Consider the following 27,344-nt stretch of genomic DNA (forward strand, 5'->3'; position numbering starts at 1 on the left):
GGGAGTCCAGAACTAGAGGGCATAGGTTTAGGGTGAGAGGGGAAAGATATAAAAGAGACCTAAGGGGCAACTTTTTCATGCAGAGGGTGGTATGTGTATGGAATGAGCTGCCAGACGATGTGGTGGAGGCTGGTACAATTGCAACATTTAAAAGGCATTTGGATGGGTATATGAATAGGAAGGGTTTGGAGGGATATGGGCTAGGTTCTGACAGGCGGGACTAGATTGGGTTGGGATATCTGGTCGGCTTGGACGGGTTGGACCGAAGGGTCTGTTTCCATGCTGTACATCTCTATGACTGTATGACTCTCAGTCGTATTCTGCGGCTTCAGCGCAACAGAAGAAGTAAGGCTAATGCTCCAACGCAGTACTGAGGTCATACTACACAACCAAAGGCACAACTTTCAGATGGAATATTGAACTGAGATCCCATCAGCTTGTACAGTAAGAATAAGGATGCCTTGTACTACTTTGAAGTGGAGAAAGGGAGGTATCCGTCTGTCATGGCCAATGTTTATCCCTCAACTAGCAACTCTAAGCGCAAATTAGCTCATCACTGATAAACGCATTGGGAATTCAGGAGAAACTTCTTCACCTAGAGGGTGTTCAGACCGTGGGATGTGTTGCCCCAGGGAGTGGACAAGCTGAATGGTTCAGGTACACTTAAGGGGGCATTGGATAAACACGTGACAGAGAAAGGAATAGAAGGATGTGTTGATGCAGTGAGATGAGGCAAGATAGGAAAAAGCTCATGGAGGGCATTTGGGCTGAATGGCCTGTTTCTGTGCATTACATTCATTGTATTGTTACAAATTCTTCATTGCACACTGCAAATCCATATGCTTTTGAATGTTCACATTTGGTAGGATCAGAAACTGATGATAACAAAACAAATCATTAAAAGTGAATGAAAGAAAAAAATCACAAGTGGGCAATTCACTGGAAATTGGCCAAAAGTGAGATGTAGTATATTGGGGAGAAGCATGTGAAAAGCAGCAATTGGACTGAATGGTCTGTTTCTGTGCTGTAAATTCTATGTAATATTGTGAATAATGTACCATTGAATTACTTTTTGAAAAAGCTTTTATTGTATATTAATGTGATACTGAGGGTTCTTGAAAAATACTTTAAATTGGCTCTTAGCACTCAAAACATGAAATGGGGAGGTGTATGTCAATCACAAAGGTACTTGATGTCAAAGGCAGTGCACATTCACTGAACATTTTAATGAGTTTCTATTCTGGTACTTTTTTTTAAAAGCAGAGCTTCAACTGTGAGTGTAAGATTATGCAAATCTTTGTGAATTTTGTGAAGACAATTTATGCATTCTTTATATTTAAAGGACCACCCACCACAAGAGGAAGTATTGCCACAAAAGTTGCCAAAGATGTTTTAACTCAAATACTTAATCATATAAACAGAGACCAAAATGCCAACAGAATGAATCAGTGAGCATATGGGTGACATAGAACAGTGCAGCATGGGAACAGGCCCTTCGGCCCACCATGTCTGTGCCAACCATGATGCTATTCTAAACTAATCCATCTGCCTGCACATGGTCTACATCTGTCTAATCCCTGCCTGTTAAAGTGTCTGTCTAAATGCCTCTTAAACGTTGTGATCATACCTGCTTTAACCATCTCCCATGGCAGTGCATTCCATACACCTACCATCCTCTGTGTAAAAACCTTGCCTTGCACAACTCCTTTAAACTTCCCCCCCTCACCTTAAACCCATGCTCCCTAATATTTGACATTTCTATCCTTGGAAAAAGACTCCAACCATCCAGCTTATCCATGCCTCCCATAATTTTACGTATTTATATCTCCTTCGTATACCATCACTCTGCAGCCTCTGAAGCTGTAGCTAAAACAATTCAAATTTGCTCAATCTCTCCTTGTAGTTAATATAGTCCAATCCAAGCCACATTCTCATCAACCTTTATTGCACCCTCTCCAAAGCCTCCACATCCTTCCTAAAGTGTAGCACCAAAACTGCACACCATATTCTAAATGTGGCCTAACTAAAATATTAAGCAGCTGCAACATAACTTGCCAACTTTTATTCTCAGTACTGTGGCCAATGAAGTCAAGCATGCCATATGCCTTTTTTTATTACCTAATACACCTGTGTTGCAATTTTCAGGGAGCAATGGATTTCTACTCTAAGATCCCACTGTATAGCAAAGCTCCTAAGGATCCTACTATTTACTGTATACTTTCCTCTTGCATTTCACCTCCCAAAATGCAACATCACATATTTTTCTGGACTAAACTCCATCTGGCATTCCTCTGCCAACTTTCCAACTGATCTATATCCTGTTGTGTCCTTTGACAACCTTCCTCACTACCCACAACTCCACCAATTTATGTGTCATCTACAGACTTACTAATCAGTGCATCTACATTTTCATCCAAATCATTTATATATATTACAAACAACAGAGGTCCCAAAACTGACTCTTGCAAAACACCACTGATCACAGACTTCCAGTCAGAAAATACCCCTCCTCAACTACCCTCTGTCTTCTATGACCAAGCCAATTTTGCATCTACTTTACCAACTCACCATGATTCCCATCTCATAGACTTAACCTTCTAGTCCAACCTACCATGATGGACCTTGTCAAATGCTTTAATAAAGTCTATGTAGACAACATCCGCTGCCCTATCAATCTTCTGAGTCATTTCCTCAAAAAAAGGTTCTTTACACAGAGAGTAGTGAATGCATTGAAATGCGTTGCCAGCTGTGGTGGTGGAAGCAGAGTCATTGGGGACATTTAAGCGATTGCTGGACATGCAGATGGATAGCAGTGAGTTGAGGGGTGCGTAGGTTAAGTTACTATATTTCACATTAGGACTAAATCTTGGCACAACATTGTGCTGTAGTTTTCTATGTTCTGTGCTCTAACTCATCAAATTTGAGAGACTAGACCTTCTTCCCACTCTGCCGAGGATATGGAGGTGCTGGGCCTCCTCCACCGCCGCTCCCTCACCACCAGACGCCTGGAGGAAGAACGCCTCATCTTCCGCCTCGGAACACTTCAACCCCAGGGCAACAATCTGAACTTCAACAGCTAGATGAAGGGCTTTTGCCCGAAACGTTGATTTTGCCTTTCCACAGATGCTGCCTGAATTGCTGTGCTCTTCCAGCACCACTGATCCAGAATCTGGTTTCCAGCATCTGCAGTCATTGTTTTTACCTTCCTGCACAAAGCCATGCTGACTATCCCTAATAAGTCCACTCTTTTCCCAATGTGGATAAATTCTGTCCCTAAGAATCTTCTCCAGTAATTTCCCTCCCACTGATGTAAGGCTCAGCAGCCTGGAAGATCCCGGATCATCCTTGGTTGCCATCCTTAGTGAAGGAGCAGCATTGGCTATTCCCCAGACTTCTGTTGCAAGTACTCATTTAGCAACTCACCCACTTCCTCAGCTGCATGCATAAATTCCCTCCTTTGTCTTTGAGTGGACCTACCCTTTCCCTAGCCATCTTCTTGCTCCTAATACATAGAGTCATAAAGTGATACAACTCATAAACAGAGACTTTGGTCCAACCAGTCCACTCCAACTATGTTCCCAAACTGGACTAGTCCCGCTTGCCTACACTTAGCCCCTACCCTCCAAATCTTTCCTCTTCATGAACTTATCCAAATGCCTTTTAAATGTCGTAACTGTACCCGCATCCACCACTTTCTCTGGCAGTTCATTCCATACAGGAACCACTCTCTGCAAAAATGTCCCTCTTGTCCTTTTTAAATCTTTCTCCTCTCACCTAAAAAATACAGCCCCTAGTTTTGCACTCCCTCACCCTCAGGCTAAACACCTATGTCATTCACCTCCTCAATGCCTCTCATGATTTTGTAAACCTCTATAAGGTCACTCCTCAACTTCCCATGCTCCAGTGAAAAAGATCCCAGCCTTTCCAGTCTATTTTTATATATCAAACCCTCCATTTCCAGCAACATCCTAGTAAATCTTATCTGAATGCTCTCCAGTTTAATAATATCTTTCCTATAGACGGGTGACCAGAACTGCACACTGCTTGCTGTCCCTTCTGCTCAGGCATTGCCATTGTTCCACACTATGCTTCAGTCCCAGATAGACTCGACCTGACAGGTGTCCTCCTGGTGCCATAGATTTTCTCTCTGTGACCCCATCCAGCAATACCTGCAAGGCTCATACAACATCTCACTTGAAAAGACAATCAGCTGAAAAGCATGTGATCATGTCACAGAGGTCACCCAGGCTTTGGCACGATCTACAACACCCGCTGTTACACTTTATCATCAAAAGTAGAAAATCTCAGCTGTGGAGTGGGAAGTGGCTTGTGTGGAGCATAAACACCAAATGGACTGAATGGTCTGTTGGTGTACCTCAAATTTTATGACTTCCAGAGGAAGTGGTGGATGTAGGTACAGTTGCAACATTTAAAAGACATTTGGATAAGTACATGAATAAGAAATGTTTGGAGGGATATGGGCAAAGCACAGACCAGGTGAGACTAGTTTAATTTGGGATAATGCTCAGCATGGACTGATTGGATCGAGGGGTCTGTTTCCGCACTGTAAGACTCTTATGACTCTTTCAATGCCTCAGGTTAATGCCTGAAAGGATGGATTAATTAAACCTCAGGAGTCCAATGATGCAGAAGATGCAATCCGCTGTGGCCACGGCCTGTCTCTGGTAAGATTGACAGCTTTTTCCCACACTACTACAAACTTAGGTTTAGCTTGTTCCCTCTGAGCATGTCGAACTAATGCATTAACCAGCTTGGGGCGTGTTTTATATTTGTGTTGCCTCAGAACAATGCAAAGACAATACTCATTTACAATGTGCAACAGATTTGTTTAGAAGAGTTTTAAAATATCTCTGCAAACACAAAATGTCTGCATTAATGTTTATCCCAACTCTAGTTTCTAGGTCTTTCTATAATGTCTGTTTAGTTTAGCTCTGAGTCAACAGCCAAGCTTAGCCAATCAAGCTCAGATCAGTTGCCAGATTCTCTCAAACAAGCACAGCACGCAGGGGAAAGGAGAGGGCATTGGCCAGGGGTCTGACCCATGCTGATAATGCCCTCTCCTTTCCCCTGTGTACTGTACTCCATGCAAGGTAGCATGCTACAATCTGAAGCTCCCTGCGTCCCAGCTTCTTCCAGCCCAATTTCATTGTATCCTTCAGTACAGCAACATCACTGTCTCAGCTATGAACAGTTAAAATGCATAATTTGCTGCTCAGGGTTATGGAAACCCTTTTCTTCCATTGACCACCACTCTTGTATTTCCTGTAAGGTACAAATCAGCAAATAGATTGCTGTATTTTGCTTCCGTCATCAGGATCCTTCCCACTGTATCCCTGCCACTCCTACACTTGCAACCATTCATCATATGGGTAGCATCTCACTACTCCTTTGTGCTCCCTTTCCTTTGCCTGACCCCTATCTGGGCCCATTTAATCTCTGCCCTGTAATTTTGCTGGAGCTGAATACGGCACAGGGTCTTAACTCTCCATGTGGAACAGTACTGGAGATTGACTAGTGAGTAATTAACTGCAAATAATCAGAGGGTGGACACTGTACAGGCGCCAGGAGTCATTAATCACATATTTTACCCTGTAATTCTTAGTCTCAAATTAAATGTCAAGGCAATTACATGGCCTCATAAATGAGGAAAGAAATGTCTAGTAGTTGAGTAGAAAAGAGATAGGAAGACTTATATTTGTATCCATAGTGCCTTCCATAACCACCAGATTCCCAAAGTGCTTTGCAGCAATGAAATTTTTTGTTCAAGTGTAGTCACTGTTGTGATGTAGGAACACATCAAACAATTTTCTCACAGCAAACTCCAGTAATGAGTAACATGATCGTGACGAGGCATTTTATTTTGTGACCTATCTTGAGGGTTAAGTACTGGTTAGGGCACCAGGGACTTCCCTGATCTTTCAAACATTGCCTAGAGAATTGTTTACATTCATTTGAATGGTCAGCCAGGGCAGCTTAAAGTCTCATGCAAAAGATATCGCCTTTGACAGTGCAGCACTCCCTCAGTCCTGTATTGGAATGTTAACGTAGATTTTCATTTTCAAGTTCTGGAGTGGGATTTGTATTTGTGTGTCGGTTGTGACTCAGTGGGTAGCATTCTTGTATCTGTAGCACGGGTTTGTGGGTTCAATTCCTTCTCCAGAACATAAGCATGTAATTTTTGAGACATCCTGTCCTGATGAAAACTGTGATTATGTGTGCATGGCTTCTCTTTTCTTCTTCTGACTCAGCATGCTGCCCACACAGCTGAGATAGGAAAAGGAGGAAAACAAATTTCAAATATATAGCAGAAGAAGGCATTGAAACCAGGTTGTGTTTGGGAATTTAAATGGATGACTGGCATATGTGTAAACTGTTTGTTAGTTCCGAAATATGGAACTGAGTGTCTCAATCAGGAATTGGTGAATCCAAGAGGTACGTCATAGAAGCCCTAAATGTGGAAGCAGGCCATTCAGCCCATCGAGTCTACACCAAACCTCAAGAGCATCCCATCTCAACCCATCTTATCCCTGTAACCCTGTATTTCCCATGGCTAACCTACCTAAGCATATACATCCCTGGACATTATAGGCAATTTAGCTTGGCCAATTCACCTAACCTGCACATCTTTGGACTGTGGAACACCCGGAGGAAACCCACGCAGACACAGGGAGAATGTATAAACTCCACACACATAGGTGCCCAAGACTGGAATTGAAGCCTGGCGCTCTGAGGTAGCAATGTTAACCACTGTTCCCTTCACACTCCTTTCATAGAAATTATTAGCTGATGACAGACCACAACTGTTGAGCTCATTATCTACCATCTTGGGATTTGAATGGTGCAGTGACGGTAAAATTATTGATCAGTCACAAAGGTCAAATTTTACCAAAGAGTCTACAATAAACTCAGTGAGGGAAAACCCTGTTGTTCCAAAATCACATGTTTGCAAGCCTGCTACACTCACCACTGCTGTCAGCTTCCAGACCCACCAGTGATACTTTCTGAAAGAAATCTATCCAATTTGCATTTTCTCAAGTGTCACAACAGCTCTGCATCTGGAAACTGTTTGCTCTCAAACTCTAATAGGAGTGTGGATGTCTCACCTACAACACTACACACGAACAAACAAATTAGGAGCAGGAATAGGCTATTCAGCCCCTTGAACCTGCTCCATTACTCAGTAAGATCATGGCTGATCTGATTGTGATTTCAAATCCTCATCTGTTTTGAAAGGTTGACTTGTGACTGTTAAACAATTACCCTTCGTTTTAGATTCTCCCATAAGGGGAAACATCCACTCTGCATGTACCTGGCCAAGACGCCTCTGGATCCTCCATGTTTCGATCAAGTCATAACTAACTATTCTAAGCTCCAGCAGAAATTAGCTGAACCTGTCTAAACTACTCTCTGTAAGATTCCCCTGCCACCTCATTCAAAGTATTAGTCCAGAAACCCTCTTTAAACGGTCTCCAATACATTTTCATCCTTCCTTAACTAAGGTGAAGGATGTTGTGTGCAGTGCTGCAGGTGCCCTGTACCAATGTTCTCATCAATGCCCTATATAACTGAAGCATAACCTTTCTACATTTATATTTAAATAACATTCTATTAGCTTGCATTCTTGCTAAGCTGAAAAATGCCCATTTATTTTATTCACAGCAGTGTGATGCCAACAGCATGGGTTCAATTCCCATCACCGATTTGAGGTTACCATGAAGGACTCTCCTTCTCAACCTCTTCCCTTGCCTGAGGTCTAGCGGCCCTCAGGTTAAATCACCACCAGTCACTTCTCTCTAATGAGAGAGTAGCCCCTGTGGCCTGGTAAGACTGTGGCGACACAACAAGAATGTTTGTGATGGGATTCGAACCTGGGTCTCCTGGACATTATGCGAGATAATGGTCCAGTGATTATACGATTAGGCTATCGCCTTCCTACACCAGAGTGCTGCAGGTCTCACTCACAGCCAGACAGCCTGAAAGAACGTCAACTCTGTTGGACAATTTGCAAAAGCTTAGCCTGCTGTCTTCTGGGTCCATTTACATGCCTCACTCACAGTCACACTCTCCTGGCCTGAAACATTGACCAAATCAGGTAACCTAACCCTAAGCGGTATGACTGCGACAAAGAACTCTTCCTGCTACAAAGAATCCAGGTAACATTTCCCTACCTGCTGCATCACAGTACCTGTCTTTCAACCTCCAACTCAAACTCTGAGCTGAAGCTGCTGCAGTCTCAAAGAGTGGTTCGTGTGTGGAATGAACTTCCAGAGGAAGTGGTAGATGTGGGTACGGTTACAATGTTTGAAAGACATTTGGATAAGTACGTGAATAGGAAATGTTTGGAAGGATATGGGCCAAGAACAAGTAGGTGGGACTAATTTAGTTTGGGATTATGTCGACATGGACTGGTTAGACCGAAGGTGCTGTTTCCATGCTGTATCACAGCATGTGATACAGACTTGTCACAGACGTGTTTGCTCTGAACCAAACTGGCACCCAGGAATTCCCACAAGCTGTAACTATGATACATCATCCATCCTGGCATCCCTGATGTGTTCTAAAGAGCGATTTGTTTTAGTCAAATTTATACTGAGTTACTTTTTTTCTATTAATCTTACTCCCAGCTGCTACATTTTCATGAAATAGAATAAATTTTAGTCACTTACCTGATATTCGCTTAATAACAAGCTCTTTCTACTGTAGTAGGATGGAAAGGTTTACAAAAAGCAAAAGCTTCAGAACACCTCTTTGCCTTCATGTACTTAATTCCTTTGGTCACTTAACTCTGTCACTGCATTGTGAGTCACACTCAAGTGCTATGTTGTAGTATTTTTAGAAGCTCCTGAGACAATAAACCTACCTGACTCACTTGATGAGGATGCAGTTTCAGCTGGTTCATAATTAAGTTGTTCTTTCACTGGAGGCCTCATTGAAAGCCTACTTAAGGCTGGAGACTACAATATTTAAGCCATAGGTTTCAGTTTAATGCTAAGGACAAACTAACTTACACTTGTATAAAACAAAAAACAGAGTTTCCTAACCAACAACTAACTGCACTCACTCAGTCTTAGCTACTACCAATTGTCAGTGAAGGGGGACAGTAGAAAATAAATCCCTCAGAGCAGTTCACTACTGGTTGGAATGAGAATTGCCACAATATCTGAGGTTAGAATAATTTGACTCTATGAGCCTTTCCACTATCTAATAAGTCAGTGTCCACTTGCCTGGATGAGTGCAGCTCCAGCAAGATGTTCAACACCAGCTAATGCAAAGCAGCTCATTGATTGACTCTCTGTCCATCAGCTCAAACATTCACCTCCTGCACCAATAATACACAATGGTACTATTATCTGCAAAGTATCCATGTGGTGTGTGTGGATCCATTGTACTGTTAAGGAGTGAGCTCCTGAATTTTGAGGCAGTGACAGAATCATGGAATCCTGATCGAGCAGAAAGAGTTCATTCAGCCCATCAGGTCTGCACCTCCAAAGAGCATCCTACCCAGCCACAGTTCCCACTATATCCCCAAATTTACCATGGCTAATCCACCCAGCATGCATAACTTTAGGGAAATTTAACATGGCCAATCCACCTAATGTGCATATCTTTGGATTGTGAGAGGAAACCCATGCAGACATGGGGAAAATATGCAAAATCCACTCAGACAAGTGGAGTCACAGGTAAACATGGCAGTGAAGAAAACTTTTGGCACACTGGCCTTCATTAGTCAGGGCATTGAGTATAGAAGTTGGGAAATTATGCTGCAGTTATACAGGATGTTGGTGAGGCCGCACTTGGAGTATTGTGTTCAGTTTTGGCCACCTAGTTATAGGAAGGATGTTAGAAGAATATGGGCCAAGTGCAAGGAAATGGGTTTTGGCATGGACAGACATTTTGGTCGGCATGGACCCAGTTTGGGCCAAAGGGCCTGTCTCACTGCTGCAGGACTCCATGACTCTGTGACAATCACCCAAGGCTGGAATCAAGATTTCTGGCACTGTGAGGCAGCAGTGCTAACCACTGAGCTCCCATGCCACCCACAACAGTTTCGGAACTGTGAGATAATTCCATATCAGGGTAGTGAGTGGCTTTGGAAGGGAATATGAGCTATTGCCCACTAGAAGAAATAACATGTCTCTGTCAAACCAATTAACTCATTTAATCATTTAAACACATCAGAATAATAATCCTTTAAGCTTCTGCACTCCCAGAATGCATACCAGGCTAGTTTCTGAAACCTATCTACATCTTGACAATACTGATTTTAAGAGGTGTATTTTGTCCTGCTTCTTTTTACTAAAGCATGGTTGAGACAGAGGCTCTGAGCAGTCTGCTTCAAAGCCAATAAAGTTAATAGCTTGTGGGGCCTTGAGTTTTTCTAAATTTGGAACAATAGAAGCAGCTTGAAAGGGTGAGATCTAGCTCCCACAGAACCTGGATTTTTAGTTTTAGCTTTCATCAGTTGCTGGGGTCTTGAAACTGGATGTGGAAGCTCTTATTCCTCTCTCTGTTACAGATAAAAGCTGGGGGTTCTCTTCCTGCTGCTAGAGTTGCCTGTGAGACAATCTATTTTACTGAATTTGCCTTTATCAAGGGTGTATTTATGAGATGTTACTATTTTGGAACAGTTAATTAGTAGTAGTTAAAATATGTTGTTTTGTTAAGCATTTCGACAGAGTTACAATTAAGCTAATTCTTTTATTTGTGTTTTGTCTGTATTTTAATGATAGCATATGAATAAAGGATGTGTTGTTTCAAGCCTGACCAATGATTGCATCTGGAACACAACACCTTACACTTACTTTTAAAATAAGAAACAGTTAGGGTCTAGACCACTTAATATGTTTTGAGGGCATTTGGTCCGGTCTGTAACAATGTAATTTAGCCTTTTTCCTCCCAGTATTATTTTGATGAATCTACATTGCCTCTGCTTCAAGGCTATTATGCTTTATTATAGAGTTATGGAGTCATACAACATGGAAACAGACCCTTCAGCCCAACTCACCCATGCTGTGCAGTTTTCTCAATTCTGCACTAGTCCTATTTGCCAGCTTTTGGTCTATATCACTCCAAACCTTTCCTATCCATGTACCTGTCTGAATGTCTTTTAAATGTTGTAATTGTACCAGCCTCTACCACTTCCTCTGGCAACTCATTCCATACATGCATCACCCTCTGCATGAAGAAGTTGCCCCTCAGGTCCCTTTTAAATCTTTCCCCTCTCACCTTAACCTTATGCCCTCTAATCTTTCACTCCTGTCCCCTGGGGAAAACACCTTGGCTATTCACTTTATCCATACCTCACATGATTTTATAAACCTCTATAAGGTCACCCCTCAACAAAAACGTCCCAGCTTCTTATTATGACTCAAACCCTCCAGTCTCGGTAACAGTCTTGTAAATCCTTTTTACACCCTTTCCAGTTTAATAACAGTCTTCCTATTGCAGGGCAACCAGAATTGTATGTAGTACTCCAAATGTGGTCTTACCAATGTCTTATATAGCTATAACATGTGTTTTAGACTAGGCCAGATCCCCTCAAACTATTTCAAGAAAATAGGCCAAACCCTAACTTTGCCAGTTGTTTTAAGCAGGTATAAAGTGGATATTCCAGGAGGGATGCAGCTGGTCAAACCACTTAGTTTTAAACAAAACAGAATTTACTTCCAATATTACCGAATGAAACACAAACAGAATACAGAATACTTAACCTATCCAAAAACCAGACAGACTATCCCAACTTAATGATGCTGTTCCAAATACTTGCAACAATCCCCATAAACACCCCTTGGCACAAAAGGGAAAATCAAACACAGGGTCTTACAAGAAGCAGAGAGATGGCAACATGGAACACCCTCTTCCATGTAGCTGTTTCTTGGATCAGCAGCCTCAAATTGACCTGACTGCTTTCAGTGTAGAGCCAGACAAACCCAGAATAAAGCTGAGCTGGGAGAACTGGCCACTCCCCTTTCATTGTACAAGAAAAGCCTTTTGCCTGAGGTAGTATCTTTAGTTATAATCAAAGTGGCCCTAAAACTCATCCATCCCAGAATTTTCAGAACCTGTGTCTTTACGATCACCTGATAAAAAAACTAAGGACAACATAACCTTGTTAAAGAAGCAGCAGCATCACACATGCCGTCCCAACTCTTGTACTCAATGCTCTGGCCGATGAGTACCTGTGTACCTGTGTCTTAGATACAGGATTTTGTAAACTGATAATAGAATTCATACATTATCTTAAAGACACAACTTCACACCCATTTCTGGACCAATTTGTTTTGTCTGGAGAATGTTATGTTTATTGGAGATTTGCAGAACTTATTGGTGTAGGCAACTAAAGATACAGCTCCAACAATATCAGTTGAGTACCTGTTGAGCCTCTTGATATAACCTTGGAGGTTTGAAGTTTACTAATTACTGCTTCTACGTTTGTTTTCATTTTTAGTGTCTATTGATTTTCTTAATGCATCACACCATGCTCTCAATTTGGTGTACTTGGAAAATAGCCAGAAACCTTCACTGTTGATTGCAACATTTGTACTTCATCCTTTGGCTTCATTTGCTATGGTGCACAGTCTCTGCTGCCATCTTCTGAGAGCTTTACAGTTTGCAACCTTGTTCATTAATCTTCTTCATCTGTTGCTCCTCTATAATACCAGCCGATCTCCCATGACATTGCTCTCGGTGCATTATGTGCTAATTCACAGTTTCCAACTCTGGCCATATTTCTGGAGTTTTCACTGTATGAATTAGCCCTTCCAACCTTATCACCCAGTAGCAACCACCCTCTCCCCTCCATCCACACTCCTGCACCTGATTTCTTCATCCTTGTAACAACTACCTTCCCTATTGAGTGATTTTTGACTGTACGTATAAAGAAACATCTTCCACCGACAGGATAGTTCATCATTGGAGGCTACCTGTTTAAGGTAACAACGGAATCAGCCAGATATGAAACTTCTTCTTTACCCATCAAGTTACATTATCTAGAATGTGTTGCATGAAAGGGCAATGGAAGCAGTTTGAAAACTTTCAGAAAGGAATTGGATAAATAATTGAAGTGGAAAACTTTACAGTGCTGTGGGAAGGGTAGTGACTTGAACTATTGGATAATTTAAAGAGTCTTGACTGACCTGGTGGGGTGAATAGGGTTCTTCTATTCTGTATGATTCTATGTTGTTTCAATTTTGGAAGCCTTATCAGGTGAATGTAAAGGAATCTATGATGCTAGGGCAGCATCAGTGGCTCAGTGGTTAGAACTGCTGTCTCATAATGCTAGGGACCCAGGTTCAGTGCCACCCTCAGGCAACTCTCTGTGTGGAGTTTGGATATTCTCCCTGTATCTGTGTGGGCTTCCATTGGGTGGTCCAGTTTCCTCCCACAGCCCAAAGAGGAGGGGGGGCAGTGATCTTGTGGTATTATCGCTGGACTGTCAATCCAGAGACCGAGGTAGTGTTCTGGGGACTGGGTTCGAATCCCACCATGGCAGATGGTGGAATTTGAATTCAACAAAAAACTGGAGTTAAGCGTGTAGTGATGACCATGAAGACCAAATGATGACCATTGTTGGAAAAATCCATCTGGTTCACTTATGTCCTTCAGGGAAGGAAACTGCCATCCTTACCTGGTCTGGTCTACATGTGACTCTAGACCCACAGCAATGCAGTTGACTCTTAACTACCCTCTGGGCAATTAGGGATGGCAATAAACACTGGCCTAGCCAGCGATGCCTCATCCCTTGAATGAATTAAAAGAGATGTGCAGGTTAGGTGGATTGGCCGTGCTAAATTGCCCGTAGTGTCTGGGATGAGTAAATTAGGTGGATTGGCCATGGGAATTATAGAGGTTGGGTTTTGGGTGGGATGCTGTTTGGAGGGTTAGTGTGGACTGAATGGCCTGTTTCCACACAGAAAGAATTCTATGATGCTATTTTGAAGAAGAGCAGGGATGTTCTCTGGTATTCTGGTCAATATTTATCACTCACTCAACATCACTTTCTAAAACAAAAGGATTATCTGGTTCTTATCACATTGCTGTTTATGGGAGCTTGCTGAGCACAAATTGTCCAACATTTCCTGCCTGACAACAGTGACAATTATTCATCTATACTTCATTGACTGCAAAGCGCTTTCTGTGTCCAAAAATGCCCTTTAAATGCAAGTCTTCCAATTATTAATTATAAGAAGGACCTGCAAAATATGTGCCATCAAATTAATACTTTCATTGATAAAATACTTTAAGTATATGATTTTGGGTTTTTCTTTCATCAATAATTCTAACAAAATCAAAACTTCTCACTGGAAAAAAGGCTACTTAAAGCTGTCCATGTGTAAAAACCAGCCAATGAATATGGATAAAAATATTGTCTCAAGTCAGGCCTTGTTAATAGCTATAAAATATTGAAGTCATTACACATTGCTATTGGTCCTCCCGAGTTGTGCATTCTGATGAATAAAAAGCGGACATGGAAATTCCTTGGGAAGGAATTGGAAGGAAAAACACATATTTTCTTGAGAAAAGTGAACGGTAGATTTCTTTAGAGAGAGTGAAACACTGTACCTGAACTCTGAACTGCTGAACTCCTTTTTCAGCTGGTGTCTTGGTCACTTTCCTGAGGAATCATAGAAACGTTACAATGCAGAAAGCACCCATTTGGACCATGAAGTCTACAGCAACCCTCCGAAGAACATCCCACCTTCTCCCCATAACTCACATTTTCCCATATTGAATCCCAGTTGCCAGTTTTTACGCACTCCTATTGTTTCACTTTGCAGATTCTTTGTATCCATCTCACAAACCTGCAGGATATACTTTTCTTAAGAATGCAGCAAAGTTATTGAAGTTCTTTTAACTTTTGTGGGTTCTGTATCACTGGTTTATTGACTGACTGTTCTTATTTTACTTGAGAACAAAATGGCGCAGTCATGAACTGATGCAGTCCATGTGGTTAAATGCAGGATGCCATATTTGCCCCCCTGTCCGCAGAATTGGAGCTCTGGTGGTGACAGTGCTCAGTGGCGACATTTTCATAGTGGATTTGTAGGTATTTCTAATCAACTTGTTCAGAGATATTATGGTACCCACTGATTCAGTGGGGCTTGAACCCAAGCCTCCTGGCTCAAGGACAGGGACACTACCACTGCGCCATAAGAGCAGTCTTGTATTACAAAGTGGCCTGTTATGCCATGTCAGAGAGTAGTTAACACTAGCTGCATTGCTGTGGGTTTGGAATCAGGTATTGACGAGACCAGGCAAGGATAGAGATTTTCAGCTCTAAAGGACATAAACAACATTCCCATTAAGCAATGTCACCATTATTGATACTAGAGTTTTATTTTAGATTTATTTGATGAACTGAATTTAATTCATCCTCAACTGTTAGTTAAAACGTTAACTAATTTCTCATAATCTCATCAAGTGACCTTTATCTGTCAAGATAGATTACTGACAGAACTCCAATTTTGACCAAACACAGATGTTTTCTCGTCAGCCTAATTTGAGATGTTATGTTACATCTCTGGAACAGATAGGACTTAAACCTAGACCTCCCGCTGCAGAGGTAAAGCTGCTACTACTGTGCTGCAAGGATCCTACAACCCGAGCATCAATTTCTTCAACTGACCGAAAATAAACCAAAAGTATCATCTGTTGGACCATTAGCAAAGATTATAGACCATCCATGATTAATAAGAATGTCCATTGGCTAAAACTTTTAATGGTTCTACATAGAACATAGAACATAGAACATAAGATTCTGCAGCAATAGACTTCAATTGCAAGTTGTGCTGTAACAGTTGCTCCCAACTCCAATATATTGACAGGCACGTTAGGGTCAGTAAGCATTCTGGAATTTACAGGCATAACTATAGGACATGGGTCAGTGGAAACTGTGATTAAATAACACAGTGCCCTGGGTAGGCAACATCCACAGTGTTATGTCTGTTCATAAATTGGTAATCACCACTAAACTAACCCATCAAATCTGTTGTTTTCTGTACCACTGACTGACATAAGACTTAAAAACTACGTTTACAACATAATTCACAGAAGTAACACAATTATCAAAAAAAATCAGTCAAGCTAATTTTAAGCCTAACTATTATGCCTTGCAATTTCAGAAATTGTTCTTGAATTTGTCAGTAGCTTCCCTCTGTGCATATGACCAAGACTATTGGTATCACCATTTATCAGTATTCTTCATGGAAAGTAAAGAGCTTGAAATCTTTCTCAAAGGAAAGAGCTTGAAATCAGATTGGATCAATTCAGATCAATCTCGTGACATTACTTTGGACTAGCTTGAGACACAAACATTTCCCTAATGAGTCCCAGAATGGACATAACACTGTGGATGTTGCCTACCCAGGGCACTGTGTTATTTAATCACAGTTTCCACTGACCCATGTCCTATAGTTATGCCTGTAAATTCCAGAATGCTTACTGACCCTAACGTGCCTGTCAATATATTGGAGTTGGGAGCAACTGTTACAGCACAACTTGCAATTGAAGTCTATTGCTGCAGAATCTTACTTAACTCCATGGTTAGGCAATGCCTTCCTTTAAAACTTTCCATAATTGTCAAAACCCTCCAATATCTTGTCTCTCCTGGTCCAACCATCAGAGCAATTTTAAGCACTGAGATTACAAGAGATCTTGATCACTTGAGTCAATGGGCTGAGGAGTGGCAAATGGAGTTTAATTTGGAGAAATGTGAGGTACTGCATTTTGATAAAACAAACAAGGGCAGGACTTATACAATTAAATGTAAGGCCTTGGGTAGTGTTGTTGAACAAAGAGACCTAAGGGTTCAGGTACACAAATCTTTGATGTTTAGACGGGGTGGTTAAGAAGGCATTCAGCATGCTTGCCTTCATTGCTCAGATCTTTGAGTATAGGAGTTGGGACATCATGTTGAAGTTGTACAGGACATTGGTGAGGCCTCTTCCAGAGTACTGTGTGCAGTTCTGATTGCCCTGTGATAGTAAGGATATTATTAAGCTGGAGAGGGTTCAGAAGAGATTTACCGAGATGTTGCTAGGAATGGAGCATTGAGTTATAAGGAGGGCTGGATAGGCTGGGACCTTTTTCACTGGAGAGTATGAGATTGAGGAGTGACCTTATAGAACTTTATAAAATCATGACGGGTGTAGATAAGATGAATGGCAAGTTTCCTTTCCCCATGTGCAGATTTCAAGACAATGGAACAATTTTTTATGGTGGGAAGAGAAAGATTTTAAAAAGAAAATGAAAGGCAGCTTTTTTACACAGGGAATGGCTCACGTGTGGAATGAACTTTTGAGGAAGTGGTGAATGCAGATACAGTTACAATGTTTGAAAGACATTTGGATAAGTTCATGAATAAGAAGGGTTTGGAGGAATATGGGCCAAACTCAAGCAGGTGAGACCAGTTTAGTTTGGGATATAGTTCGACATGGACTGGTTGGACCGAAGGATCTGCTTCCATGCTGTATGACTCTATGACTCTATACTAATGAATAATCTTTAATAACAATACCCTGAAAAGATGCAGAACACCCAATAACAACTGAAGAATGATCATCTCATTGACTGAGTCAAAATGTGAAACAGCATTGGGGAAATACATGTACCATAAGGGGTGGAACATGTTAAGTGCATTCAGGAAAGTTTCCTCAAGCAGTATACAGAGGTTCCTACGCGGGAAGGGGCAGCATGGTGGCTCAGTGGTTGGACTGCTGCCTCACAGGACCAGTGACTCAAGTTCGATTCCCGCCTCGCATGACTGTCTGTGTGGAGTTTGCTCATTCTCCCCGTGTCTGCGTGGGTTTCCTCCAGGTGCTCCAGTTTCCCCACACAATCCAAAGATGTGTAGGTCAGGTGAATTGGACATGCTAAATTGCCCATAATGTTAGGTGCATTAGTCAGAGGTAAATATAGAGTAGGGGAATGGGTCTGGGTGGGTACTCTTTGGAGGGTCGGTGTGGACTTGTTGAGCCAAATGGCCTGTTTCCACACTGTAAGGAATCTAATCTAAAAACTCGACCTTCTGTTCGAAAATAGGGCAGGAGAGGTGACAATGGGGAAGCACTTTAGGACCAGTGATCATAGTTCTATTAATTTTAAAATAGATATGGAGAGGGACAATACTGGTCCATAGGTTCAAGTTCTAAATTGGGGCAAAGTGAATTTTCATAGTTTGTTTGCAGGTAAAAGAACCTCTGGCAAGTGAGAGGCCATTAGAAGTGAGATAACTAGAGTTCAGGGTTTATCTTTCATGTGAGGGTGAGGGCAATGTTTGCAGGAACCCTGGATGACAAGCAATATTGAGGCTTTGATTAGAAAAAAGAAGGAAGCATGGCTCAAGTATGGGTAACTGGGATCAAGGGAATCCCTGGAGGTATCTAGGGGATACAGGAGTTTACTAAAGAAGGAAATCAGGAGGGTGAAAAGGGGGAACGAGATACCCTTGGCTGAGAAGATTAGGGTGGATCCAAAGAGATTGTTTCAGTAGGATAAAGGAAAAAGAATAATTATAGAGAGAATAGGACCTCTCAAGGACCAAAGTGGATATGTATGTGTGGAACTGCAGGACATGGGTGGGGTCCTCAATAAATATTTCTCCTCTGTGTTTACCATGGAGAAAAACATGAAGACTTGGGATATCTTGGGGATATCACAGTAGAGGAGGTGTTGGACGTATTAAAATGCATGAAGGTTAGTGAGTTTTCAGAAGATTTCTAACTCAGATTAAGCTTCTGGCTGTAAGTTTGCTTGCTGAGCTGGAAGGTGACGTTTCATCACCATACTAAGTAACATCATCAATGAGCCTGTGGTGAAGCACTGGTGTTATGCCCTGCTTTCTATTTATGTGTTCAGGTTTCCTTGGGTTCGTGATGTCAAGGGATGGCCGTTTGTTGTTTCTTTACCTCCTCTTCCATGAATTTAGCAGAGGCAGTAATGCAAAGACTCAAACAAACAGCTCTGCCAACCATCCAACCCAAACTTTGGGTCTGCTACATGGATGACATCTTTGTCATCACTAAATGAAACAAATTAGAGGAAATCTTCAAGATCATCAATAATATCCTTACTGACATAAAATTCACTAAAGAGGAGGAAAATAACAACAAACTGAATTCCTAGATGTCACAGTAGAGTGAACAGCTAATTGTGAACTTCAAACCAGTGTCTACAGGAAAACAACACATACAGACCAAATATTGAACTACAGAAGCAATCATCCCAACACCCACAAATGAAGCTGCATCAGAATGAGCCAATGAGCCAACACACACTGCAGCACAAAGGAACTATATAGAGCAAAGGAAAAAAACCTTTGCAGCATATTCAAAAAGAATGGGTAACCAATGAACACATTTCTCAGCAACCAATCCAAACAAGCAAACAAAACACGTCCAGAAACCCTGGCCACTCTCCCTGAAATCAAGGACATCTCAGAAATGACTGCCAGACTACTCATACCTCTTGGCATCATGGTAGCCCACAAACCCCCCAACACTTCAGTTGGGGAAGTGGGCCGAGAAATGGCAAATGGAGTTTAATATGGGTAAGTGTGAGGTCTTGTATTTGGGAAAGTCAAATCAAAGCAAAGGTTTCATGGTGAATGGTAGGGCCTTAAGGAGTGTAGTGGAGTTCAGGTACATGGTTCTCCGAAAGCAGAATCGCATGTAGACAGGGCAGTGAAGAAAGCTTTTGGCACACTGGCCTTCATCAGTCAGGGCATTGAGTATAGAACTTTGTAAGTAATGTTTCAGTCGTACAGGACGTTGGTGAGGCCACACTTGGATTATTGTGTTCAGTTTTGGTCACTTTGCTACTGGAAAGATGGTATTAAACTGGAAAGAGTGCAGAAGAAATTTACAAGGATGTTGCCAGGACTCAAGGGTCTGAGTTATTGGGAGAGGTTGGACAAGTTAGACTTCTTTCTTTAGAGCGCAGGAGACTAAGGGGAGATCTTATAGAAGTGTATAAGATCAAAAGAGGCATGGATAGGGTGAATGAACTGAGTCTTTTTCCAAGGATTGAGGAATTGAGGACTAATGGGCATCAGTTTAAGGTTAGAGGGGAAAGAACCCAAGAGACAACGTTTTTGCACAGAGGGTTGTACGCATACGGAATGAGTTGCCAGCAGAAGTGGTTGAGGTAGGTACATTAACAACATTTAAAAGGCATTTGGACAAGTATATGGATAGGAAAGGATTAGAAGAATATGGACCAAGTGCAGAGAAATGGGGTTTAGCGTGGACGGACATTTTGATTGGCATGGACCCAGTTTGGACCAAATGGCCTGTCTCCATGTGATAGGACTCCATGACTCTATATGAAGAGCAGGCTTTCAAGAGGGCAGCTAGCCAACATTATTCCAAGGTCACTGAAGAATGGGCAACAGTGATGTTTACGTTCTGAGATTATTTGTAAAAATAAGGATATTGCATTGATCATAATATCTATAATGTCATATTTTAATTTCAGCTTAAACAGAGTGAAGCCAATGCTGACACCAAAGAAAAGCTTCCACTTCGTTTACGGATCTTTGAAAAGTTCCCAAACAGACCACAGATGGTGAAGATATCAAAATTGCCGTCAGATTTTTCAGTTCCCAGAATAAGGTAAGTGTTGATAATAGTTTAGGAAATGTTTGCCCTGAATCCAAGCCAGAGTAGATTTTGACTTTTGATACCTAGTAATAAGTCTGACATTGTAAATCAGGCACCTGTTATAAAACCAGCCCAATTCTGTGCTTCACTCTTCAATGGGGATATAAAAGCCTTTGAAATGGTGCAGGGTTGTTCGCAATTCTGAAAGGTTTTGATAGTGTAAATAAAAAGAAACTGTTTCTACCACATATTTTGTATAAATGCTTATCCTGAATTCCATGGTGGATTGATTAGTGACGATCTTGTATTTATCTGTACTGCACAATTTGAATATTTCTGAAAAGTGAGTCACATTGTAAAAGCTTTTTGTCTCATAGAATGGCTCATTTACGCTCACTAGAATCGATATACACTAATATATAAGGATCCATTCTTTACAAACAAAAAGAATATCTTCAAGTCTGGCATCTCTTTAGAATTATCCAGGAACTTGGGGAACTTATAGTTATCCATTGCTTTCCCCTTATCAATGTCACATCCAGTCAGAATCCCCTTGCCAACCAATCAGCTCCCTCTTCTTTAGTAGAAATTATGGTAATAGTTTGATATTTGAAATTCTTGTGTTTGTCCTGATGAGGGAAAGATGAAAGACTTTGTCAACATCTTTTTTAATGAGAGTATTTTATATTTATGATGCTTATTCTCATTGGTCGACCAATGGATACTGCTTCTATAAATGTACCCCCATCAAAAGCCTTCATCAGAGTAAAGTCTTTATCAGGCTTCCACTCATTCTAATATTTTCAAACAGATTAAAAAGCCCTTCTGTTTCTAAGGTCAGTGAAAATGTGTTTCAATATTAGTTTAAATTTAAATCAATATAGTTCAAAATTGGGACACAGGAACACAGGACCAAGAGTTGACTATTCAGCCCCTCATGTCTGCTCTCCCATTCCAGATCATGGCTGACCATCCACCTCAATGCCATATTTTTACATTATCCCCACTCGCCTTGATATCATTAGTAACCATAAGTTTATTGGTCTCCGTCTTGAACTTGTTTAATGACTGAGCTTCCACAGCCGTCTGGGTTGGAGAATTTCGAAGATTTCCTGCTCTCAGAATAAAGAAGTTCTTCCTCATCTCAGTCCTAAATATCTTGCCTATTATTCTGAGCTTGTGACCCCCGGTTGTGGACTCCACAACCAAAAGAAATTTGCTTTCTGCATCGACTCTATCAATCCCTTAAAGAATTTTGTAAGTTTCTATAAGATCGCTTGTCACTCTTCTAAACACTCAGTATACACAGGCCAAGTCTGCTCAAGATTTCCTCATACAACAGTCCCACCCCCAGGAATAATTCTGGGCACATTTTGGATGACAATTATATCTTTCCTTAGGCAATGGGTCTAAAACTGCACACAATTCTCCGAGGAGCAGTCCCACTATGTTCTACACAATTAGAATCACTGAATCCCTACAGAGTAGAAGTAGGCCATTCAGCCCAGCAAGTCCACGCTGACCCTTCTGGAGAGCATTCCATCAAGACAGACCCTTTCCCTGTAACCCTGCATTTCCCATGGCTAACCCACCTAGCCTGCACATCGCTGGACAATTTAGCATGATCAATCCACCTAACCTGCACATTTCTGGACTATGTGAGGAAAACCGAGCACCCAGAGGAAACCCATGCAGGCTTGGGGAGAATGTGCAAACTCCACACAGACAGTCGTCCGAAGGTGGAATCGAACCAGGTTCCTGGCACTATGAGGCAGCAGTGCTGACCACTGAGCCACCATGCTGCAGAAGTTGTTTGTTCCTGAATTCAAATCCTCTTGTTTGCTGTCTGAATTGCTCTCTTCACCTGTATGCTAGCTTTCAGTGACTGATGATCAAGGACATCCAGATCTCTCATCATTTAACAAATATTTTACACTTCTACCAAATTGATAGCCTAGCATGTACCCAGTTAAAATACCGTTCTGTTTCTGAGTCTACACTATTTGAATTTTAAAAATGCACGTGATCAGAGCAGGAGTAACAGAGTCCTCTCTGTTATTCAAAAAGATCATGGCTATTCTTCTGCCTCAATACAATTTCCATAACCTTTCATTCCTTAATATCCAAATATCAGTGAATGTGTGTGCTGAATATGCTTGATATCAAATGTGTACAGCTGTCTGATGTAGAAAATATCAACGATACATAACTCTTTCAGCATGCTTGCCTTCATTGCTCAGGCCTTTGAATGTAGGAGCTGGGAGGTTAAGTTGAGATCTTCAGGACATTATTGAGACCTCTTCTGGAGTACCATGTCCAGTTCTGGTCCTCCTAACATAGAAAGAATATTATTAAACCCTAGAGGCTTTAGAAAAGATTTACCAAGATGCTGCTGGGTTTGAAATATAAAGAGAGGCAGGATAGGCTGGAACTTTTTTTGCTGGTGTGTAGGAGGTTGAGAGGAGAGGTTTATAAAATAATGCGGGGTATAAATAAGGTGAATGTCAGGTGACTTTTCCCTAGGGTGGGGGATTTCAAGACGAGGGGACATATTTTTAAGGCAAAAGGAGAAATATTTAAAGAAGACATGAGGGGCAATATTTTTACACACAGAGTGGTTTACATGTAGAATGAACTTCCAGAGAAACTGATTAATGCAGTCACAATATTTAAAAGACATTTAGATCAGTATATGAATAAGAAATGTTTGGAGGGATATGGGCCAAGCGCAGCCAGGTGGGACTAGTTTAGTTTGGGATTATGGTCGGCATAGATTGGTTGGACCGAAGGGTCTGTTTCCGCGCTGTATGAGTTTATGAGAAAGAGGTGAGTGAGAATTGTTGACTCTACAAAGACAATACATGAGACGGAACAGGAAATAATTTGCATATCTGTAACTCCCCATCATTAATGGCATCTGTTACTTGACAATGGAGTTTTATTTCTCTTCCTATCTCAATGCTTATATTTTAGAGAAAGTTTTATGAAGCAGTTCATTGATCGTCAACAGCAAGACACAAGTTGTTTGCTCCGTAGGTTGCCTTCAGCTTCATCATCATGTGACCATTCCAAACGGTCTTGTATCGAAGATAACAAGTATATAGATCAGAAGGTAAAACCGGAGCAATGATGCTCGTATAAAATACAGTTCTGATTTCTGAAAAAAATCAATCAGAAGGTGCACATGTTTTATTCCCAGCGTTGACCTTTTCCTTTAGAACAATGTTGTAACCATTGATTTCCAGAAAATTGCTCAATGCTTTTGAAAATTACATAAGTTTGAAAGGATTTTAACAACCTCAGAATGTCCCAAAGCAATTTACGGTATTTTTTTGAGATGTCGGAAATTCAGCAGTTGAGTGGATCACAGTAAGTAGAAGCAGTAGAGTGCTGGTAAGCAGATAATCTGTTTTCTGTGATGTCATTCGGGAGGTACATAGTAGCCAAGAAGCTGGGAAAGAAAATGCCTCTCCACTTTGGTATGGTGACCATGGGATTTTCTTTCTTCATTCAGGGGGATGTGGCCTTTGCTAGCTGGGCCCGCATCTATTTCCTCACCCTAATTGCTCTTGAGAAGGTGGTGGTGAGCTGCCTACTTAAACCACTGCTGTCCATTTGGCATGGATACACCTACAATGCTGTGGCAGGGTTCATTTTGACTCAGTGGCAGTGAAGGCACAGCGATCTAGTTTCAAGTCAGGACGATGTGACACTTGCAGGGAACTTGCAGGTCGCAGTGTTCCCATGTATCTGCCGTCCTTGTCCTTCCAGGTGGAAGTGGCCATGAATTTAGAAGGTGCTGTCTAACAAGCATTTGTGAATTTCTTCATCTTGTAGATGGTACACATTGCTGCTGCTGAGTATCAGTGGTGGAGGGAGTGAATGTTTGTGGATGTGGTGCCTATCAAGTGGGCTGTTCTGGATGGTAACAAGCTACTTGAGAGTGGTCGGAACTACATTCAACCAGGCAAATGGGGAGTATTCCATCACACTTCTGACTTGTGCATTATCGATGGTAGACAGGCTCTGGGAAATAAGGAGTTGAGTTACTGGCTGTGGGCTTCTGAGCTTCTGAGCTTCTCTTGTAGCCACAGTATTTCTATGACTAATGCAGTTGAGTTTACCATGGATGGTAATGCTCGCAATATTGATAGTGGATGATTCAGAGATGGTAGTACCATTGAATAACGAGGAACAATGGTTGGACACTCCCATGATGGAGATGGTCATTGCTGACACTTGTGCATGAACATTACTCATCAACCCAAGCCTGGAAAGCGTTACTTGAACATGGACTACTGCACTTCAGAGGACATCAGCCTTCACCATTTAGCACTTCCTGCACTAGAAGTACCAGCTTCCTCCTCCCTTTCCTGGTGAAGGGCTCCGGCCCAAAACATCAATTTTCCTGCTCCTCGGATGCTGCCTGATCTGCTGTGCTTTTCCAGCAACACACTCTCAACTCTGAGCTCCAGCATCTGCAATCCTCCCTGTCTCCCAGCCTGGTATTATTCTCCAGTCTGTGCACTTGGGCTCCCAAGAAAGGCCTCAATTATCATAGATCATGTGGTATTAAAATGTGTTTAATATAGAGTGGTTACAGCAAGGGAGCAGTCCATTTGGCCCATCGTCTCTGTACCAGTTCTCTACGACATCGGTTTAGCTAATTCCACTCTCTTGCCTTGTCACTGTAGTCCTGTAAACATCTTCTTTTCACAAAATTAACCAATGTTTGAAACTGCCTCACACAATCTCAGCCTGTATATTCCTGATCCTAAACTTACACTGGGTCCAGGTAGATTTCCCCATGTTAACTTTGTTTTTATTTTGCTATTCATCTCCAAACAGTGCCCACTGATTCTTAACTTTTCTGTCAACTGAAACAGACTTCCTCTCGATACTCTGCCCAGATTATTTTGAACACCTCAGTCTTATCTAACCAATACACTGGAGGACAGTCTAGCCCAGAGTCATTGCATATGATGCCAAGGTTAACAAGAAGCAATGGAAGCCAGGAGCATGAAAACAAAGAGCAGTGTTGGAAAAAATAACTTGTGACACAGGGTGGAATCTTCTGGGACCACTGGAGCTTTTAGAAGCTTGTGTGTGGTGGGGGTGTGGGGGGAAGATTACTTGTCCAGGAGGCAAGAAACCAGTTTCCTGACAGCAGGTTACAATTGTTATTACATTTGTTATCTGCTACTTGATCCCCTGATTACCATAATACCATCAGCTCATTAACAGCCGAATCCAAAGACTTGTTATTATTCTGGACACCGCAGGGGGCTGTTCCCCAGCAGTCATAGTGTCATAGAATCATAGAGATGTACAGCACAGAAACAGACCCTTCAGTCCAACCCATCCATGCCAACCAGTTATCCCAACCCAATCTAGTCCCACCTGCCAGCACCCAGCAAATATCCCTCCAAACCCTTCCTATTCATATACCCATCCAAATGCCTCTTAAATGTTGCAATTGTACCAGCCTCCACCACTTCCTCTGGCAGCTCATTCCATACACATACCACCCTCTGCATGAAAAAGTTGCCCCTTAGGTCCCTTTTATATCTTTCCCCTCTCATCCTAAACCTATGCCGTCTAGTTCTGGAGTCCCCCAACCCAGGGAAAAGACTTTATCTATTTATCCTATCCATGCCCCTCATAATTTTGTAAACGTCTATAAGGTCACCCCTCAGCATCCAACACTCCAGGGAAAACAGCCCCAGCCTGTTCAGCCTCTCCCTATAACTCAAATGTTGTAATCCGAGGTAACCCTCTTCGCTGTCCACTGCATCTCCAATTTTGGTGTCATCTGCAAACTTACTAACTGCACCTCTTATGCTCACATCCAAATCATTTATATAAATATCAAAAAGTAGAGGGCCCAGCACCGATCCTTGTGGCACTCCACTGGTCATAGGCCTCCAGTCTGAAAAAAAAACCTCCACCACCACCCTCTGTATCCTACCCTTGAATCAGTTCTGTATCCAAATTGCTAGTTCTCCCTATATTCTGTGAGATCTAACCTTGCTAACCAGTCTCCCATGGGGAACCTTGTTGAGCACCTTACTGAAGTCCATATAGATCACATCTACTGCTCTGCCCTCATCAATCCTCTTCGTTACTTCTTCAAAAGAGACATGATTTCCCATGCACAAAGCCATGTTAACTATCCCTAATCAGTCCTTGCCTTTCCAAATACATGTACATCCAGTCCCTCGGGATTCCCTCTAACAACATGTGCACCACCGACGTCAGGCTCAGTGGTCTATAGTTTCCTGACTTGTCCTTCCCACCCTTCTTAAACAGTTGCACCACGTTAGCCAAAGTCCAGTCTTCCAGCACCTCACCTGTGACAATCAATGATACAAATATCTCATCAAAAGGCCCAGCAATCACTTCTCTAGCTTCCCACAGAGTTCTCGGGTACACCTGATCAGGCTCTGAGGATTTATCCACCTTTATGCTTTTCAAGACATCCAGCACTTCCTCCTCTGTAATATGGGCATTTTGCAAGATGTCACCATCTATATCCCTACAATCTATATGTATATCCTTTTCCACAATTATTACTGATGCAAAATACTCGTTCAGTATCTTCCCCATTTTCTGCGGCTCCACACAAAGGCCGCCTTGCTATTCTTTGAGGGACCCGAATCTCTCCTTAGTTACCCTTTTATCCTTAATATATTTGTAAAAACCCTCTGGATTCTCCTTAATTCTATT

At 41.8% G+C, this 27,344-nt stretch overlaps 1 protein-coding gene across 5 annotated transcripts in view; it reads left to right on the plus strand.

Annotated features, from left to right (window-relative positions):
• The window catches only part of nalcn (sodium leak channel, non-selective), a 284,414-nt gene that overhangs the window by 165,462 nt on the left and 91,608 nt on the right, over positions 1-27,344 (plus strand). For all 5 annotated transcript variants that reach the window (XM_043691273.1, XM_043691274.1, XM_043691275.1 and 2 more), the window contains 2 exons: positions 20,494-20,630; positions 23,592-23,730. In XM_043691273.1, the coding sequence (XP_043547208.1) occupies positions 20,494-20,630; positions 23,592-23,730 (276 nt within the window). The remainder of the gene's footprint in view (positions 1-20,493; positions 20,631-23,591; positions 23,731-27,344) is intronic.

This window comes from Chiloscyllium plagiosum, chromosome 6, assembly GCF_004010195.1.
Source record: "Chiloscyllium plagiosum isolate BGI_BamShark_2017 chromosome 6, ASM401019v2, whole genome shotgun sequence".
Lineage (NCBI taxonomy): Eukaryota > Metazoa > Chordata > Chondrichthyes > Orectolobiformes > Hemiscylliidae > Chiloscyllium > Chiloscyllium plagiosum.